The sequence below is a fragment of the Trachemys scripta genome, chromosome 1 (genome assembly GCF_013100865.1).
Source record: "Trachemys scripta elegans isolate TJP31775 chromosome 1, CAS_Tse_1.0, whole genome shotgun sequence".
NCBI lineage: Eukaryota > Metazoa > Chordata > Testudines > Emydidae > Trachemys > Trachemys scripta.
In genome coordinates, this window is record NC_048298.1 from 325,814,191 (window position 1) to 325,833,560 (window position 19,370).

The 19,370-nt window shown below is 40.7% G+C and overlaps 1 protein-coding gene across 12 annotated transcripts in view; it reads left to right on the plus strand.

Moving 5' to 3' along the window:
* DLG2 (discs large MAGUK scaffold protein 2) overlaps positions 1-19,370 on the plus strand; it is a 1,462,668-nt gene that overhangs the window by 1,025,339 nt on the left and 417,959 nt on the right. For all 12 annotated transcript variants that reach the window (XM_034759045.1, XM_034759046.1, XM_034759048.1 and 9 more), the window contains one exon: positions 15,360-15,529. In XM_034759045.1, coding sequence (XP_034614936.1) covers positions 15,360-15,529 — 170 coding nt within the window. The remainder of the gene's footprint in view (positions 1-15,359; positions 15,530-19,370) is intronic.

The window sequence follows — 19,370 nt, forward strand, 5'->3', positions numbered from 1 at the left end:
TTGCTCAGAAGGGAGAACAGCAAAATAGAGACAATGGATTTCAGGAAGGCAGATTTTGGTAAGCTCAGAGAGCTGATAGGTAAGGTCCCATGGGAATCAAGACTGAGGGGAAAAACAACTGAGGAGAGTTGGCAGTTTTTCAAAGGGACACTATTAAGAGCCCAAAAGCAAGCTATTCCGCTGGTTAGGAAAGATAGAAAATGTGGCAAAAGACCACCTTGGCTTAACCATGAGATCTTGCATGATCTAAAAAATAAAAAGGAGTCATATAAAAAATGGAAACTGGGACAGATTACAAAGGATGAATATAGGCAAACAACACAGGAATGCAGGGGCAAGATTAGAAAGGTAAAGGCACAAAATGAGCTCAAACTAGCTACGGGAATAAAGGGAAACAAGAAGACTTTTTATCAATACATTAGAAGCAAGAGGAAGACCAAAGACAGGGTAGGCCCACTGCTTAGTGAAGAGGGAGAAACAGTAACAGGAAACTTGGAAATGGCGGAGATGCTTAATGACTTCTTTGTTTCGGTCTTCACCGAGAAGTCTGAAGGAATGCCTAACATAGTGAATGCTAATTGGAAGGGGGTAGGTTTAGCAGATAAAATAAAAAAAGAACAAGTTAAAAATCACTTAGAAAAGTTAGATGCCTGCAAGTCACCAGGGCCTGATGAAATGCATCCTAGAATACTCAAGCAGCTAATAGAGGAGGTATCTGAGCCTCTAGCTATTATCTTTGGAAAATCATCGGAGACAGGAGAGATTCCAGAAGACTGGAAAAGGGCAAATATAGTGCCCATCTATAAAAAGGGAAATAAAAACAACCCAGGAAACTACAGACCAGTTAGTTTAACTTCTGTGCCAGGGAAGATAATGGAGCAAGTAATTAAGGAAATCATCTGCAAACACTTGGAAGGTGGTAAGGTGATAGGGAACAGCCAGCATGGATTTGTGAAGAACAAATCATGTCAAACCAATCTGATAGCTTTCTTTGATAGGATAACGAGCCTTGTGGATAAGGGTGAAACTGTGGATGTGGTATACCTAGACTTTAGTAAGGCATTTGATACGGTCTCGCATGATATTCTTATCGATAAACTAGGCAAATACAATTTAGATGGGGCTACTATAAGGTGGGTGCATAACTGGCTGGATAACCGTACTCAGAGAGTTGTTATTAATGGTTCCCAATCCTGCTGGAAAGGCATAACGAGTGGGGTACCGCAGGGGTCTGTTTTGGGACCGGCGCTGTTCAATATCTTCATCAACGACTTAGATATTGTCATAGAAAGTACGCTTATTAAGTTTGCGGATGATACCAAACTGGGAGGGATAGCAACTGCTTTGGAGGACAGGGTCATAATTCAAAATGATCTGGACAAATTGGAGAAATGGTCTGAGGTAAACAGGATGAAGTTTAACAAAGACAAATGCAAAGTGCTTCACTTAGGAAGGAAAAATCAGTTTCACACATACAGAATGGGAAGAGACTGTCTAGGAAGGAGTACGGCAGAAAGGGATCTAGGGGTTATAGTGGACCACAAGCTAAATATGAGTCAACAGTGTGATGCTGTTGCAAAAAAAGCAAACATGATTCTGGGATGTATTAACAGGTGTGTTGTGAGCAAGACACGAGAAGTCATTCTTCCGCTCTACTCTGCTCTGGTTAGGCCTCAGCTGGAGTATTGTGTCCAGTTCTGGGCACCGCATTTTAAAAAAGATGTGGAGAAATTGGAAAGGGTCCAGAGAAGAGCAACAAGAATGATTAAAGGTCTTGAGAACATGACCTATGAAGGAAGGCTGAAAGAATTGGGTTTGTTTAGTTTGGAAAAGAGAAGACTGAGAGGGGACATGATAGCAGTTTTCAAGTATTTAAAAGGGTGTCATAAGGAGGAGGGAGAAAACTTGTTCACCTTAGCCTCTAAGGATAGAACCAGAAGCAATGGGTTTAAACTGCAGCAAGGGAGGTCTAGGTTGGACATTAGGAAAAAGTTCCTAACTGTCAGGGTGGTTAAACACTGGAATAAATTGCCTAGGGAGGTTGTGGAATCTCCATCTCTGGAGATATTTAAGAGTAGGTTAGATAAATGTCTATCAGGGATGGTCTAGATGGTATTTGGTCCTGCCATGCGGGCAGGGGACTGGACTCGATGACCTCTCGAGGTCCCTTCCAGTCCTAGAATCTATGAATCTATGAATATAGGGGGGCCTGTTCTATTTTTTGCCCGTAAGTCCCATTAATATTAAGAATTGATCCTGCCAGGGGCCCACCAGTCTGAAGTTTTGGCTGCTGCTCATTACAATGAGCAGGTAGTTCTGTCCCCTACCTGAGTACTAGGCTTCTGGTGCCCAGAAGAAGCTCTCCTACATGGATCCCAACATCTTATGCAGCCCCATTCAGCTGCTGCCCTTTTGGTGACACAGGGCTCCTGTTGCGGCTCCTGCAGCTGCGGTGGTGTGGGAAACCAGAATAGTGAACAGCGTGCGGCAGCAGTGCAAAGTGAGCCTGGTTCATTGTGTAGCAGGCCCCTTCTGCCCATTTGACCTCAAAGTCCTTTGATCTGACCCAAGAGAGCAAAGGGAAGCTCATCTGCAGATGGCCAGTCCCATGGCGGGATACAAGGACCACAGCACAGACCAAAAGCAAAGTGCAGTCAGTTGTAGGGACCAAGTGCCCCCGCTTTCCTTCTAACTAAACCAATACTGGGTCACCACCCTCAATTCCACATTTGAGGTGTCTAGATGTGGGGAAGCTTTACATTCTCCTGTAAGCTTCATAGAAATTCATCCTCTAGTGGGGAGAAATGTTTTGCCAACTGGTACCCCCAGCTCCCAGAAAATTCTGACAAGGCTGAATGCTCCACAGAGAAGAACCATTATTGTTTATGTTTTGTATTGCAATAGCCCCTAATGGTCTCAACTGAGTTTGAGCCCCGTTGGGCTTGGCACAGTACAAACAGAGTAAGAGACAACCCCCTGCCCTTGAGAGTTTACAATCGAAATAAATAAGACAAAAGGTGAGAAAAGGGACTGTTTTAATCCTAGGTTTTACAGCTTGGGAACTGAGGTACAGAGATGCTAGGTAACTTGGCCAAGGACTAGGGCGACCAGACAGCAAATGTGAAAAATTGGGACGGGGGTGGGGGATAATAGGAGTCTATATAAGAAAAAGACTCAAAAATCAGGACTGTCCCTATAAAATCAGGACATCTGGTCATCCTACCAAGGAGACACAGGAAGTCTGTGAAAGAGCAGGGAATTAAATCCGACTCCAGTACCTGAACCACAAAATCACCTTTCCCCTCTAAGTATTATGTTGTATTAAGTTAGTCACACCACACAAAAAAAAAAAAAAGAAAAAGAAAAAGGAAAAAAAAAATCCAGATCACAAGGGAAGATTTCGAAGTGTCTGCCAGCCATACACTATTCTGTTTATAATCCTTCTGATTCGGTTGTCTTGGGAGAACAATCTGTTCTGGTTTTTTAGTTGCTAGAAAGCTTAGACTGGATTTGCTACTTCATATACTGCCTTCTCTTTAGCATCTGGGTTTCTGATATTTCATGTGTTCTAGGAATAGCTATTCATTTATTTAAATCAATCTCACTACCCTGATTTATCAACTGCTTGCAGATTTTCAGTGAATTTGGCATACAAGTTTGTCAGGTCCTGAATCATTTTGTTCACGTTAGCAAATGCACAATTTTTAGCAAGCAAATTTAACCCACAAATTCTTCTGTGGGATGACTTCGGCCTTCATTATAAAATGTGCAACCATTGGGCTAGTTTTTTGGGTGGCACATTCACCAAACATATTGTGATATGCTCTTGGTATTCTTTCCCTTCAGCTGACAGACCAAACCAAACATTGTAAATGAGTTCCAAAACGTCTCAGCTTGGGGCTGATTCTGATTTACACTAAAGTCTCTTCAAATTACTCTGGCAGTGAAAGATGGCTCTAACATGGATATAGATGCATTTTTCTCTCCCTCCTTTTAAGGCCACTTTATACTTCCCGAGCAGTATAAAAGGGCCTTAGTTTAAACAGGAATCAGTTCTGTGTGTTGGAGCACGTGTCTAGCAAATGTAGATTCTGTTGGTGGATCAGATAGTATGTTTACTGGGGACATACCTGTACCTAGGCAGACAACATGTTCAAGGCATAAGCATATAGCCAGCATCTGTACCTCTATATACTTCAGCAGGAGTGTGGTTTTGAGGGCTGCACTAGTAGAGTTGGTAGGTCAGAGATGTATGTTGAGAGGGGTTTTAGGCTACATCCCTGCTTTATTCCTCATTCGTCCTTGAGGTCAGTACATTTTTGCTTCTGTTTAAAAAAAAAAAAGAGAGAGAACCACTTGCATATTGAAACCAAGAATTACATTTTTCCCTAGACAGTGTAATGTAAATACCCCAGAATACAAAAGTGTGTGCAGCTACCCAAACAGAGTTTAGAAAGGATCTAATATACTCTGACCTCATTATACCTATTTCCGCACGTGCCCCCCATAAAAAATTGTGCAAAGTATGATAACTTTTTGACATTTGTTGAGTTACTTACGAAAGAGAATAATTAAAGCATTCAGTCCCATTAATTTATCTCCTACATGCTTCCGCCTCAGGTGGCCTGACTGGCCAGTCCTGGATCATTTATACTGGAGACTTATTTTCATGAGAGTTGTTTATATTTGTGTATGTTATCAATCTCAATATATTGCCAGAAGCACTTGCAAAAAAATATGGTAGAGTTTTAAAATGAGAGAATAAAATAAGTCCCCTAATCTTCAGTCTCATGTTATTCTTAAATTGTGCTCTGGAGAGCATTAGAAGAATGAAACCATCAACCTAATTATACATTTAGAGTGCGAAATCTGATTGCAAAAGGTTAAAATGTAGCATAATTAAGAAATGTGATAAAGGCTGTACTTTTAGTGGTGGTGACCAGTATAAATTGTTTCCTATCTGGTAGTTAGTGATTTACACAATATTTCCCCCTTAGATAATAGTAATATTGTATTGATTTTTAAGCTTTGACTAAAGGATAAATAGTTTGTATCAATTCCAGTTCAGAAAAAGACCACTATGAGGCTCTCCATTAAACGCTGACTGCACTGTAGTAGGAAGCACACTAAGGCCTTGGCTACACTGGCAATTCACAGCGCTGCACTTGCTGCGCTCAGAGGTGTGAAAAAATACCACCCCCCCGAGCGCAGTGCGTGCAGCGCTGTAAAGCGCCAGTGTAATCAGCGCCTGCAGCGCTGCATGCTCTCTCGCAGCGCTGCAAGCTATTCCCCTCGGAGAGGTGGAGTATTTGCAGCGCTGCGAGAGAGCTCTCGCAGCGCTGGCGGCGCGACTACACTCGCGCTTCACAGCGCTGCCGCGGCAGCGCTGTGAATCCGCGAGTGTAGCCAAGGCCTAACTGTACTTGTCTGAAGCAGGCCTGACCAACTCCCAGACTTCAGCACTGCAATGTGTTGCTACTAGTATCTGTGGTCTGCTGTGACTCTTTGAGACCTCCCTAGTGTATAGAACCCAGCAGAGGTTCATTTAAGCTCTGGTATAACACTTCCCCTTGCATTGTTGGTTGCTCTAATCTTGGCCTCATGGGCTCTGTCTTTTGGTGCTCCCCACTGCCCATTTTGAGCCAGAGTGGTCTATAAATAAATCAAAGAGGAGAGGCCTCACCTTAGGAGTGATCATTCAAAAAGTCACCATGGTGGCAGTATTGTTGTGTGTGTCAGGTGTGGGGAGGCTAGACGACTGAGTCAACATCACCATTCTAATTCCTTAACACCATATGTGTCTCTAGTGGCAAGCCGCACAGAGTTGTTCACTCATACCAGCTGCTAAAGAACTGTCAGTCACTATCAACCTCTGCAGAGATGTATGTTTCTTTAAATCCGTAGGAGCTCTGCTTGGGAAGATACAAGGCAGAAGTTCTACAGTAAAGCAGAGAGTGAGAAAGATAAACTTTAAGGATCATATTTTTCCTTATAGTAATACAAAGAAATTCCTTCTGTGTTTTGAACATAACTCTTGCTGTGAATCTTTAACACTGTCACTTGGAATACCTTTCCCCTTAGATGCTGAATCTCTCCCACATTCCTTACTTGAGTTGCAGTTGGCCTCAACATCATTACAAAAAATCATTTTACTTCATTTACTGGCACGAGTCCTTCACTAAAGGTGCAATACCTTTTAGGGTAACTTAATTTGGCTAAAATATATATTTGAACCAGGGTCATATTTATTTATGCCATGAATTCAGTTCAGCCCTTAGCAACATGCTTAAATCCGATTGATGTCAATACATTTAAGTATGAAGCACCTGTTTAAGTGCTTTGCTGAATAGGGATGGGATTACTCCTGTGCATAAAGGCTTTGTTGTTAAGCACATTCTTAAATGCTTTGTTGAATTGAGATCTAGGAGGAAAAAGGTGGGGCATTCTCTCTTCAAGGAAACTGTCCTGCCAAAAAGATGTCTTATATTCAGGGTATTTAACAGTGAGGCATATTATCTTCTGAATTATGAGAACATATTTTCAAAGACCATCTGCTATTGTTCTGTTCCATGGTGCCTGCAGTCTCTGAAATATTTCTAATTGTGCATTGCTTTTACTGAAAAAAGTCTTGTCTTTATGAGTAAGAGAGTAATTTTGGCAGAAGCTTCTTGAATCTGCAGCATGTGCTGTTAGATTGTTAGGTCTTAGTAATTAAAGTTATACATCTTTAAGAACTCTCAAAAATGTTCTTTTGTCTAGAATTTCTTATGAATTCATTATTGTAAAAGAATATTGGCAATAGTTTAGAGAAAAGATTCACTTTTGCTTTCTTTCTAGGTCAGTACTTCTGACAGACAATAACTTTATAAACTGGAGTTTATTGAGGAAGTATCATTATTTCCCTCTACTATAACTGTGGCAATAACAGTTTAAAATATTGTGTATTAGGAAACGACCTTAATGTCAAAAATGTATCTATGATGGCTTGTTGTGGAAACAAGGAATGACTTTTTCCAAACTGGAATTTTTGTGGTGGAATTAGTGTAGGTCTCCATCTCAAACTCTATCTATTTTGTTCGGTTGGACCTGTGTGTTCCTGTCTTAGATTAGGCTGTATAGTCATTGTTGGCTCGGTATTAATACTCTGCCTGGTATTTTGACCTTCACATCTATAAAATGCATAGCACATAAAGGCATGTAGGAAGGCTTTAGCTTTGTGCAATACAGATTTCCTGTATGATCATGAGTAATATGAACATTTCAATAAGCTGAGAGAATAGTTTGGAGACCAATTCACAATGACTGACATTAATTGTGACTCTAAATAATCAGAGTTTAAAGCTCAACATCCTGGTCTCTGTATAGCATACTTGCAAATTGAAACTAACCAACTTTTTGCTAAGGTGCTTGTTGTTATTTAACATTTTTTATAGCTGTAGGTTGGGCTTCATTGTGTTAGACTCAGCACAATTATAAATGATGAAAAATATTTGTCATCCTAGCAAACTCCTATCCCATTTGTGTGTTCATGTACACACAAATACCCAAAGCATTTGCCCTGAAAACCTTCTGTAAAAAATTGATTTCAAAAGATATTAAAAAAACATCCTATTCCATGTTGTGAGGTGGTGTTTTAACTTTCATAGTTTTCTCTACCGTATCCTCTGCTCATCTCACTTGTGATTTCGTTGTTGTTTTTGTATCTTCCAGTCTCCATAAATTGCCAGTGTTTGAAAACACATTCAGTGTTAAGTTCATATTTTTATTTTATTTAACATCCATTCTTTTATAACAGAAATCTTATAAACTTGGCTTTACAACGTGGCGATAAACTAGTATATCACAAATACACAGTTATAAACTGACGTATGGAGTCTCTAAACTGTATTAAAGAGACCTGCTACTAATCACTTTCTTCAGCCTTATGATACTGATCACATACTATGATTGATCATTTTCTCTGCTTCCTCTTCCTCTTCTCTCTTGTCAGTTGATAATGCCTTTCACTATCTGATGTTTAGGATCAATCATCTGCTTTTCTTAAATATTCATGCTTAAACTGTCTGCTAGTTGTTTTATCAAAACTCTATGCAAACTCTATCCTTTTTCCTTCTATCTCAATTTTGAGTTTAATTTTAACAGTTATTGAAAGGGTTTCTCTCCCTTCCTTAGCGTTCAAAGAAAGTTCTCAAACTGTCAGGTTTAATGGCAAGCAATGGCCCTCTTCCAGCAAATTACAAAAAGATCCACCAGATTTCTAAGTCATCTTTTTTTCCCTTTTCCCCTGTAAAACTCTGACATGATGAGTTATTTTTTCTGATACCAGAATTTCCTACGCTTTTTAATAGCAGTCAATAGATTTTGGGGAGTCACTCATTTTCCACTATTTTGCTATAGTAATTCCAACAGCAACTAGGAGATGAGTGATCAGTTCTTTATGGCTTTTAGAAGACAGTGTTTTCAGGACAATTTAATAAAAATACTAAGGCGTTATCAGACAGCTGACATCATGTTATCTCCCTTATGGAGTCTCCAATGGCTTTCCAAAATGTCTTAGTTTTGGGGCATATCCACTATATATAGAGAAATCCTCCTTTTTATTTACATTCTCACCAGCATTTGCCTATCTTGTACCATAAACTTGTTTAATTTTAAGGGGAGTTAGGTAATGTTCAATTTTTTTAACTGCATAATGATTTTACTAAATTTCAGGAAGTGCAATGTTAACTAACCATCTCATGACCTTCATACAGTCAAAACATCCCGAAGAAATCTGCACATGCCCCTCTCTCTTCCCACCCAGAAGTTAGGGCACTCACCTGGGATCTAGGAAAATGGCAGAACAGAGAATGGGGTCTCAGACATCCTAGGGGAGTGTGCTAACCACTATGGTGAAGTAGGGCTCTCTGTCTCTCTCCTGTTGTAGCTGTTCCATTTTGTATAAATTATTAAATATTCATCAGGCAAGAGAGATGGACTGCCTCTATAGCTTAATGGTTATAGCAATCACCTGGAAGATGGGAAACCTACGTTCAGTCTATGCTCTATCATTCTCGCATCTCCTAGGTGAATGCCCTAACCACAGGGACATAAATTCAGTTTCTCCTGTTGGAGCTGTTCCACTTCGTGTCCATAAATTGAATATTCACTGGTGCAGAGAGAAAGCAAGTGACTCTCCTAGGATGTGGGAGACCCAGGTTCAATTCCTTGCTTCAATAAGTAATTTATCCACAGTAGAAGAATTCCAGCAGGAGAGACTGAGACAGAACCACCCCAGAATAGCCAACAGTTATTAGGGCATTCACTATACTATGGAAAAATTTGCAACATGCAAGCTTATAGCATAGAATAACTTGTAACCCCTTTTGTTTTTTTTTGTTTTTTTTTAAAGAATATATATTTTTTATTTTTCACCAGTCATCTAATAAATAAGCTGAAAATATTTTCAGAAGACATGGTACACATGTACCGCAGATGTACTGCAAACCTAATGACAATGTTAAATCAGAAAAGATGCAGGAGCAGCGCAGTAGTTACCCTACATCTAAGCAAAAAGCAATGACAAAGTGTATTCATGACCAATTTAAACAAAAAGTAATTTAAATTAGAGCACCTGTTAATTTGACAGCCCCAAACCACAGAAGACACAGTTATACATTTGGGAAACTAATATGTCTGGCACTGAAGCAACGCAGCAAATCCAGCTGTTGAATGAAAACCGGAATCTCTCTAGATCATAGAATTATGGGGTTAGAAGAGACCGCAAGATTCATCTAGTCTAACCTTCTGCAAAGATGCAGGGTTTGTTGTGTCTAAACCATCCAAGACAAATGGCTCTCCAGCCTCCTTTCGAAAACCTCCAATGAAAAAGCTTCCACAACTTCCCGAGGCAGTCTGTTCCATTGTCCTACAGTTCTTACACTTAGGAAGTTTTTCTTGAGATTTAGATTAAATCTGCCAGTACTTAATTTGTAATTAAAGGGGTGCCGGGGCCCAAGCAATTAGATTCCAGGGCTCAAGCAATTTTTTTACTTTCGTAATTGACACGGCAAACCCAGAGGTGCTAGGGCTATGAACTGCCAAGCCTAGAAGTGCCAGTGCTCGGCCCTGGAACAAATAAAGCACTGAAATCTTCTATACTGTATTTTGAACCTGTTGCCTCTTGTCCTGCCCTCTGTGGCAAGTGAGAACAACTTTTCTCCATCTTTTTATGGCTGCCTTTCCAATATCTGAAGACCGCTATCATATCCCCCCTTAATCTCCTCTTTTCCAAACTATACAGGTCAGGGAAAGTGTGGGACCCTTATTCAATGGGGGAAGGCAACCTAGTGACAGATGCTGTGGAAAAAGCTGAAGTACTCACTACTTTTTTTGCCTAGGTCTTCACAGACAAGGTCAGCGCAGCACTGTATGGGGAGGAGGTGAGAAGCTGTCAGTGGTGAAAGAACAGGTTCAAGACTATTTAGAAAAGCTGGACATGCACAAGTCCATGTGGCCAGATGCAATGCATTTGAGGGTGCTGAGGGAGTTGGCTGATGTGATTGCAGAGCATTGGCCATTATCTTTGAAAACTCATGGCGGTCGGGGGAGCTCCCGGATGATTGGAAAAAGGTAAATATAGTGCCCATCTTTAAAAAAGGGAAGAAGGAAAATTCGGAGAACTACAGACCAATCAGCCTCACCTCAGTCCCTGGAAAAATCATGGAGCAGGTCATCAAGGAATCCATTTTGAAGCACTTGGAGGAGAGGAAGGTGATCAGGAACAGTCAACATGGATTCACCATGCCTGACCAACCCGATTGCCTTCTATGATGAGAGAACTGGCTCTGTGGATATGGGGAAAGCAGTGGACATGATATACCTTGACTTTAGCAAAGCTTTTGATATAGTCTCCCACAGTATTCTTGCCAGCAAGTTAAAGAAGTATGGATTGGATGAATGGACTATAAGGTGGATAGAAAGCTGGCTAGATTGTCGGGTTCAACGGATAGTGATCAACAGCTAGATATCTAGTTGGCAGCCGGTATCAAGCGGAGTGCCCCAGGGGTCAGTACTGGGGCCGGTTTTGTTCAACATCTTCATTAATGATCTGGATGATGGGATGGATTGCACCCTCAGCAAGTTCACGGATGACACTAAGCTGGTGGGAGAGGTAGATATGCTGGAAGGCAAGGATAAGGTCCAGAGTGACCTAGACAAATTAGAGGATTGGGCAAAAAGAAATCTGATGAGGTTCAATCAAGAACAAGTGCAGAGTCCTACACTTAGGATGGAAGAATCACATGCACTGCTACAGGCTGGGGACCGACTGGCTAAGCGGCAGTTCTGCAGAAAAGGACCTGGGGATTACAGTGGATGAGAAGCTGAATATGAGTCAACAGTGTGACCTTGTTGCCAAGAAAGCTAATAGCATATTGGACTGCATTAGTAAGAGCATTGCCAGCAGATCGAGGGAAGTGATTACTCCCCTCTATTCTGCACTGGTGAGGCCACATCTGGAGTATTGCGTCAAGTTTTGTGCCCCCCTTTCCCCCACCCACTACAGAAAGGATGTGGAGAAATTGGAGAGAGTCCAGTGGAGGCTGGGGCACATGACTTATGAGGAGAGGCTGAGGGAACTGGGATTGTTTAGTCTGCAGAAGAGAAGAGTGAGGGGGGATTTGATAACAGCCTTCAACTACCTGAATGGGGGTTCCAAAGAGGATGGAGCTACGCTGTTCTCAGTGGTGGCAGAACAATGGTCTCAAGTTGCAGTGGGGGAGGTCTAGGTTGGATATTAGAAAAAACTATTTCACTAGGAGGGTGGTGAAGCACTGGAATGGGTTACCTATGGAGGTGGTGCAATCTCCATCCTTGCAGGTTTTTAAGGCCCGGCTTGACAAAGCCCTGGCTGGGATGTTTTAGTTGGGGTTGGTCCTGCTTTGAGCAGGGGGTTGGACTAGATGACCTCCTGAGGTCTCTTCCAACCGTAATCTTCTATGAAACATATCCAGTTCCTTCATCCTTTGCTCATATGTCTTGCATTCCATCCCTGTAATCATCTTTGTTGCTTACCTCTGGATCCTTTCCATTTTCTGTACATTCTTTGTATACATCGGTGACCAACATTGGACACAGTACTCCAGCTGAGGCCTCACCAGTGCCAAGTAGAGCAGTAATATCACCTCTCATGACTTGCATGCTATGCCTCTATTAATGCAGCCTAAAATTGTATGTTTGCTGTTTTAGATACATAACTCTTTATAAGGAGACTTTTAATTGTTTATCTTGTTTCCCAGTTATACCAATAGAAAGTTATCAAAGTTTTCTTCTGTATCTCTTCTTTTCTCCAAAAACTTAACACAATGTGTCTTTGGTTTCCAAGGCTTTTGATAACAATCTTGTAGAACACAAAATTTCTGCTCTTTCAGAATTAGTCTAAATAATAATAATTCCCTGGAAATTCATTTATGCTTTGGCTATGACTTTATATTCCCCTCAGCAAATTAGAACTCTTGAGTCTGTGATAGGATATCCTGCTTCACAGGTGTATTGTGTTAAAGGAATACCTTGAGTCCAGAGTGAAACTTAATATATAAAAGTATGTAGTATACTGGCATATTATCTGCTTTCTTTATTTTCTTCGAGTACTGTCATTTCAGTTAGTTCTGTTGCTTGCGTGTTATTATTTATGTGTATCTTCACCACATAAAATGGGGCTAGTTAACTCACAAGGTGCATGCCTGAAAGCACATACAATCTAATTGCACCCAATGACCAGTAAAGGGCAACAAAACTGTGGGGTGAGGTGTGACAGAAATGGAAGCTGCCTGCAATATCTCTGGGAAAACTTACTGAATTAAGTTTAAGTACCTCTAGGGTCCATTTTATTAAACACAAAGATTATATATTATTGTGAGGATGGATGATCAAAGGACTATATTGAACAATGTGACAGACAAGCATGGACTTTTGGAATAATAGGTGTGAAGTGGATTTCCTGGGATATATCTAGGGGGAGATAAACACACATACCCTAACCTGGGTTATGCAAAACCCCTGCCTTTTGAAGTGGGCCCTGAGGAGTGTTCCAAACTCTACAAAGAAAAGACTAAATCGGGGATCGGCAACCTTTGGCATGCGGCTCGCCAGGGTAAGCACCCTGGTGGGCCGGGCCCGTTTGTTTACCTGCCACGTCTGCAGGTTTGGCTGATCACGGCTCCCACTGGCCGCGGTTCGCTGCTCCAGGCCAAAGGGGGCTGCAGGAAGCGGCAGCCAGCACATCCCTTGGCCCGTGCCAAAGGTTGCCGATCTCTGGACTAAACTATTTATGGTTGTTCTGGTTCTGAGCCAAGGCTGTTATGAGCTTGTAGCCACAGGAAAAACCCTTTGTGAGGTTTGAAGGACTGATTCCAACTAGAGCCCTTGTTGGGGTGTGATGTTTGGTAAGCTTATTAGCTTGTGTGTAGGGCCTTTTATTGTTTTTAATGTTTTCTCTTTAATGCTTTCACCTTAAGAATAAATATGTTTGCTTATAAAGAGCTCTGTGGTAGTTTATAATGTCTGCTTATTACAGCTGTTCAAAGTGAAAGCAAAGTGCAGATGCTGGTGTGTTTAGGCAGTCTGGCTTGCTAGGGATATCACAGTGTAGGTAGGAAATGGTGGATCCTGGAAAAAACTCAGTTGGGAGGGAGAGACACATTGGTCTCCAGCCAAGAGAGGCGATGGCTGAGGAGCTGGGAGCCTAGAATGGGTTCTCTCGAGGGACCACATAGGGGGAATACAAGTGTAGTTGCCCTGAATTGTGACATGGGGATGACAGAGGAAAGATTGGTCCTGGATGTTAAGGTTACATGTTTATTTTTTGACAATGAGCCATTGGTACAATAGTTCAATTTGGGCAGGGGCTGAGCAACAAGCAGTTTAGGGGCTTTGGCCCTCGGAGCAGGGTCTGAGCAAATAGCAAACACAGGCCATCCAGCCTAGGGTGGGTAGGCTCTCACCCCAGTGTTGGGGGCTGGCAGCAGCAGGGGTTCCAGCCCAGGGCTCTGACAGGAACCTGAGGGTTCTGCCACTGGGTTAGTGGGGATCCCACTGAAACACGCTGAACTAGACTCTGGCAACACAATCAGACTAATGTCTGGTGTCCCTTGGCTACTTCCTACTACCCCTTTGAAGTGTACCTCCATCTCCTGGGGTTCCCCCATCTCCCCAGGGTATATGGCCAGCGGCAGTCTCAGTAGCTCCTCCAGGTACTGGTCAGTCGGCAGTCCCGGCTCCTCCTCTGGGTTCTCAGCAATGTAGAGCTTAGTCTTGGCTGCAGGGCTCGACAGTGGTCTTCCTTCCCCAGCTCTTGCATAACTGAGCTGCAGGGCCCATCTTTTAAACTTCCTGTGCCCCTCTACTTCTGGCATTGCTTGCCTGGCTCCACCCACCAGCAGTTAGAGAGTGGTTTCTCCCCCTCAGTCTCGGAGGGAGTCCATGCTGCCTCACTACAATGTGTGATAACATTTTTTTTAATTTAAGTGATATCACTGGTGGGTCTTCCTGATGAAAAAAGTTTTAAGAAGGTATTTGAATGAAGCAAAAGTGATAGCCTTGTGTATATTTAAATAACTGTTTTCCTTAAGAATAAGCATAGTACTGATAACATAGTATGAGCTCTTTAACAAAATTACATTAACATTAGACTACCTTGTTAGAATAGAGCTGGGATGGCCTACCTTGAGGAAAATGAGCCAGAGAAGAAGTTTATTCTTCATTTGTTTTGCTTTAGCACTTGAGAGTGCTGGTCATGGACCAGGCCCCCCATTGTAGGAGGTTTACAAACACAGAAAAAAGACAATAGTTGCCCCGAAGAGCTTATACTAGGAAGTGGCAGTTCATATCTGTAAATGATCAGACAGGCTGACAAATACAATCAGGTGTGCCGTTTTCCCACTATTAATCAGAGAAATGCATCACACTAAATCTGTGACCTGACAAACATCCCCACCTTGTTTACATTGTCTCATTAACACTACAAAAGTGATTTCCACCCTTTCTTGTCAACTACTGAGAATTACGTACTTCCAACTTAAATTAAATTGGCTCGTTAGCATTGACCCCCCACTTCGTAAGGCAACTCCCATCTTTTCATATGCTATGTATTTATACCTCCGTACTGCATGTTCTACTCCATGCATCTGATGAAGTGGGGTTTAGCCCGTGAAAGCTTATGCCCAAATAAATTTGTTAGTCTCTAAAGTGCCACAAGGACTCCTCATTGTTTTTCCTATTAACCTATGTTCATTTTATAATAGTTCTGATGAAGCACATTCTGCTCAGTTTCAAAATAACAAATGCAACATTCTCTAAGTCTGTTTTTTCTTTCCTTGCAGGGTCAATGATTGTATCTTGCGGGTGAATGAGGCTGATGTATCAGAGGTCTCTCACAGCAAAGCAGTAGAGGCACTAAAAGAGGCTGGTTCTATTGTGCGATTGTATGTTCGGCGAAGGAGACCTATTCTGGAGACGGTTGTAGAAATCAAATTGTTCAAAGGCCCTAAAGGTAAATATGTAAAAGAGAACCCACATTTTGACATTTCGTTCTCGCTGCATAACTAAACTCTTCATCGTTGTGTAATTGGCACCTCAGCCTGATGTTTTGGAATCTGGCTGTGCTGATGTATATTGAGAGCTGAAATGAAATGCTTCTGGACTGTCACTGTCGGAGTTCAGTTGCCTGTTTTCCCTGCAGCTGTTGATGAGAGCACTGGAATCTAATATTCAGTACAGAGGGAATTTGGGCAGCTGGTCTGTTTTAGACGGTAATGATTGCAGAGATAGCTCAGTGCTTGCAAAGGAAGGACAGAAGAGGTGTCAGCCAGTGAGCTGTGTCAGCCTGTGAGCTGTCAGGCAGCCTTCCTTCTTCCAAACCTTCTCCCCAGCTCCAGCATCTGCCTTTCATTTAGGATGTTGTTGGATATGGTCTTCTCCAATTCCCCTTCGTTCAGAAGGCCATATGACCATCCCCCGACTTCTCCTTCCAGAGTTTCCCCTATATTTCTCTCTCCCAAAGCTACAGTTGAAAGAATGAGAGAGAACAGACTGTCCTAGCAAGATAGCTCACTTGTCCTTGAATAAGCTATTTTTCTCCTCATCAAGTTGCCATGGAAATGTAGTATAAAACCTTCCCTGCACACAGGCTTAAATCACTTTGTCTTCACTAGCTAAACCCTCTGGCTGGTGAAGGAGCCCTTTGGACATTGTGAAGACTTTGGTGTAAATTGCACGATCTCACAGAAAACCCGAAAATAAAATATTTCTTAGAAGCAATTCTGCTCATATGTAAAACTTTCAGCATTACTCTTTTCCCCCTTTCTTTTTACTAAAGGTATTTGCATGAAAACAAGACCTTTCTTTCTTAAGTGCTCATTTGATCCTAATGCTCATTCCCACCTGAAAAGCATCTTTTTGAAACTACCTTATTTTCCATAGCTAATAATACCACGAACAGAACTGTTACTTTCAGTGGGGGTGGGGGGAGAATATGCAGCAGATACCAATGAACTCTTAATCAATAAGGGGCCTAATTCATTTCTAGGATAGCTCCAATCACTTCAGTGGAGATTTTCCATCAGACCACCTGGCTCCATGATTGTTTTTTTTATATAGATGTCTTTAGTAATAATGAATGAGTCAGGTGAAACAAAGTCTGACATATTCATTGGATAGTTTGGAAATAAAATGATTTTTCACTGGCTTTCATTAGATCTCATCTCATCTTTAAAGAGTTCGTGTTTCTGGAAGCTGGTTTGACAGTATTAGTGGATTTTATTTGTTTACTGAGAAATTTTGTAATGTTCTGTGAAAAATAGCACAAAGTCCTGCATATTGTAAGTACCTCTATATTAGGAATATCACAAGCATTTGATACTTGGACTTCAACACTATATGGTTCACCACTTACTATTGCCAAACAGTAAGGTACATTTAAATGTGCATCTGAGGGAAGAATTTAGCCCTAAGAATCCAGAATGTTATAATACAAAATTGACTTTCAAATTCAAAGCAGTCTATGCTGGGAGACTTTATATGTACATGTTAAATTGGAACAGTACAGGAAGCAGTGTTTTAAAGAATTTTGAATTAAACAAATGTACAGTGCAACTGTTATCTTGAGTAACCTAAAGAAACTAAACATAACATATCCTTTAAGCTTTTGATGAGACAGAAATAATTTAGCTTTACTGCATTGTGGAAATGGAAATGAGATGCTAGCACTTTATTAAAAAAAATTCTTGCAAGATTTTCATTTTCGTTGTGTGCCTAGAACAATTTTGTTTTATGTTTTTTACAGAACAGAGTCAATATGAAAAAAGCTTTTACGACAAATGAAGAACTTTTTACCTCTTAGTTTTACAAGTATTGATTTGATGGTTCTAGTTAATGAATATGTAATTTATTGCAGACATATACTCCAACTATTGAATTGTATTATTAAACTAGGTGTCTCTTAAATTTCCATTTTAGCATTACTGAAAGTAAGTTAACTGAAAAGCAGGTTGAAAAAATTAAAGTAAATAATCAGCTCTTGGAAAAAAATAAGTCTTTATGCTTTATAGTTTGAGCTGTAAGTGATGTGCCTGTATGCTTCATATGTATTACAGGGGAAGGAGGAAGAAGGAAAAGAGGAGGAAAATAATATATATATGCTGGTTAAATTTTTTGAAATTAGTATTAATTTTCATATAGTAGCAATTTTAATCTGATTATTTCAAAGTCTTATATCAACGATTAGTCAGACCTTGTGAGGTAGCTGTGTACCTCTGTTATGTCCATTGTACAGATGAGTAAACTGAAGGACACAGAAGTTACAAGAGGCCACACAGCATGTTAGTTCTAAAGTTGGGAATAGAATCTAAAGATCTTGGCTTGTAGGCTTGAATGCTAACATCTATCCCTGGCACTACACTCTGTCCATTCACACTGAAAGTAGTTTGTCTGTGAATTACGCTTTCCTATCATTGCTATAAACCATAGAAACCATTTAGTATTTATATACCCAAAGAGATTTATAATCATTTATCTTATTTTCAACAAGAAAAACTGTTAGTTTTCAGACAAGAAGGCTGTTCTGATGTCAAACCTGTTATAGCAAAGATATTTAAAAATGCTCCTTTTGTGTCTTGTTTCAATATACTGCTGACTTCATTACCTACTGTGCTGAGAATGCACCTCACAAAACTGAGTCTTGCCCTCTGCACCATCACCTACATGAATGATCAATTCCTGTACTTGTATGTGCATGTGCAGTAGCTCATACTTGTCAGTGTTTTAAAGCTATAAATAAGGAAATGTGCAGCGGGAAAATACATATATTTATTTTCAGCTGAAGTACATAGGACTAGGAGAAATTTTTTGGAGGGATTTAAATGTTTTACAAAAGTTAATCTAACTAGGGATGGTTGGCATGTAAGCTGATGATTTTGCATCAGATGTGGATTTGTGTGTCACATATAGAGGGCAGAATGAAAGCCAGCATATTGCAAATATATTATAAATGCAAAACAAATAAGTGTACACGACATATATTAAGAAGCCATGTAACCCTTCAATTTGACTATTTGCAAAAGAGATGAGTGAGGATACCTCTGAACTGTTTAGCATTTTTTCAAAATTCCAAGACCAGTCTGACCTCCTGTTCAACACCAGCCATAGAACTTCCTTAAAGTAATTCGTAGATCAGATCTTTTAGTAAAACATCCAATCTTGATTTAAAAATTGCCAGTGATGGAGAATCCACCACAACCCTTGCTAAATTGTTCCAGTGGTTAATTACCTATAATTTAGCTTCAACTTCCAGCCATTGGATTGTGCTATACATTTGTCTGCTAAGTTTGTTCCCCGTGTAGGTACTTCTAGACAATGATCAAGTCATCCTTGAACCTCCTCTTTCTTAAGATAAACAGATTGAGCTTCTTGAGTCTACTACCTTAAGGTATGCTTTTAAAACCTTTAATCATTTAATTAACATGATAGGTCCAAATTTTCCAACAGGTCCATACCTACGTAGTTACAGAAACTCTGTGTGTATTCAGAAGTTTGCCACACCCCTTTTGAAAATATTGTTTAGAATGTCCTTGAGCTATCTTCTGATAAAGATACAGGCAGTCCTTGACTTTACGACGTTCAACTTACAATGAACGGCATTTACGACGCTTCTGAATTGACACCCTGATTCAACTTACAACAATTGGTTTCGACTTTGGCGTTCGGTCCCGCAATGGAGGGGATTGCGATTACGATGTTTTGACTTACGATACAATTTTCAGGAACCAATTGTGTCATAAGTCCAAGGACTGCCTGAACAGAGAGAGAGAGAGAGTTTTAAAATCCTGATCATTACA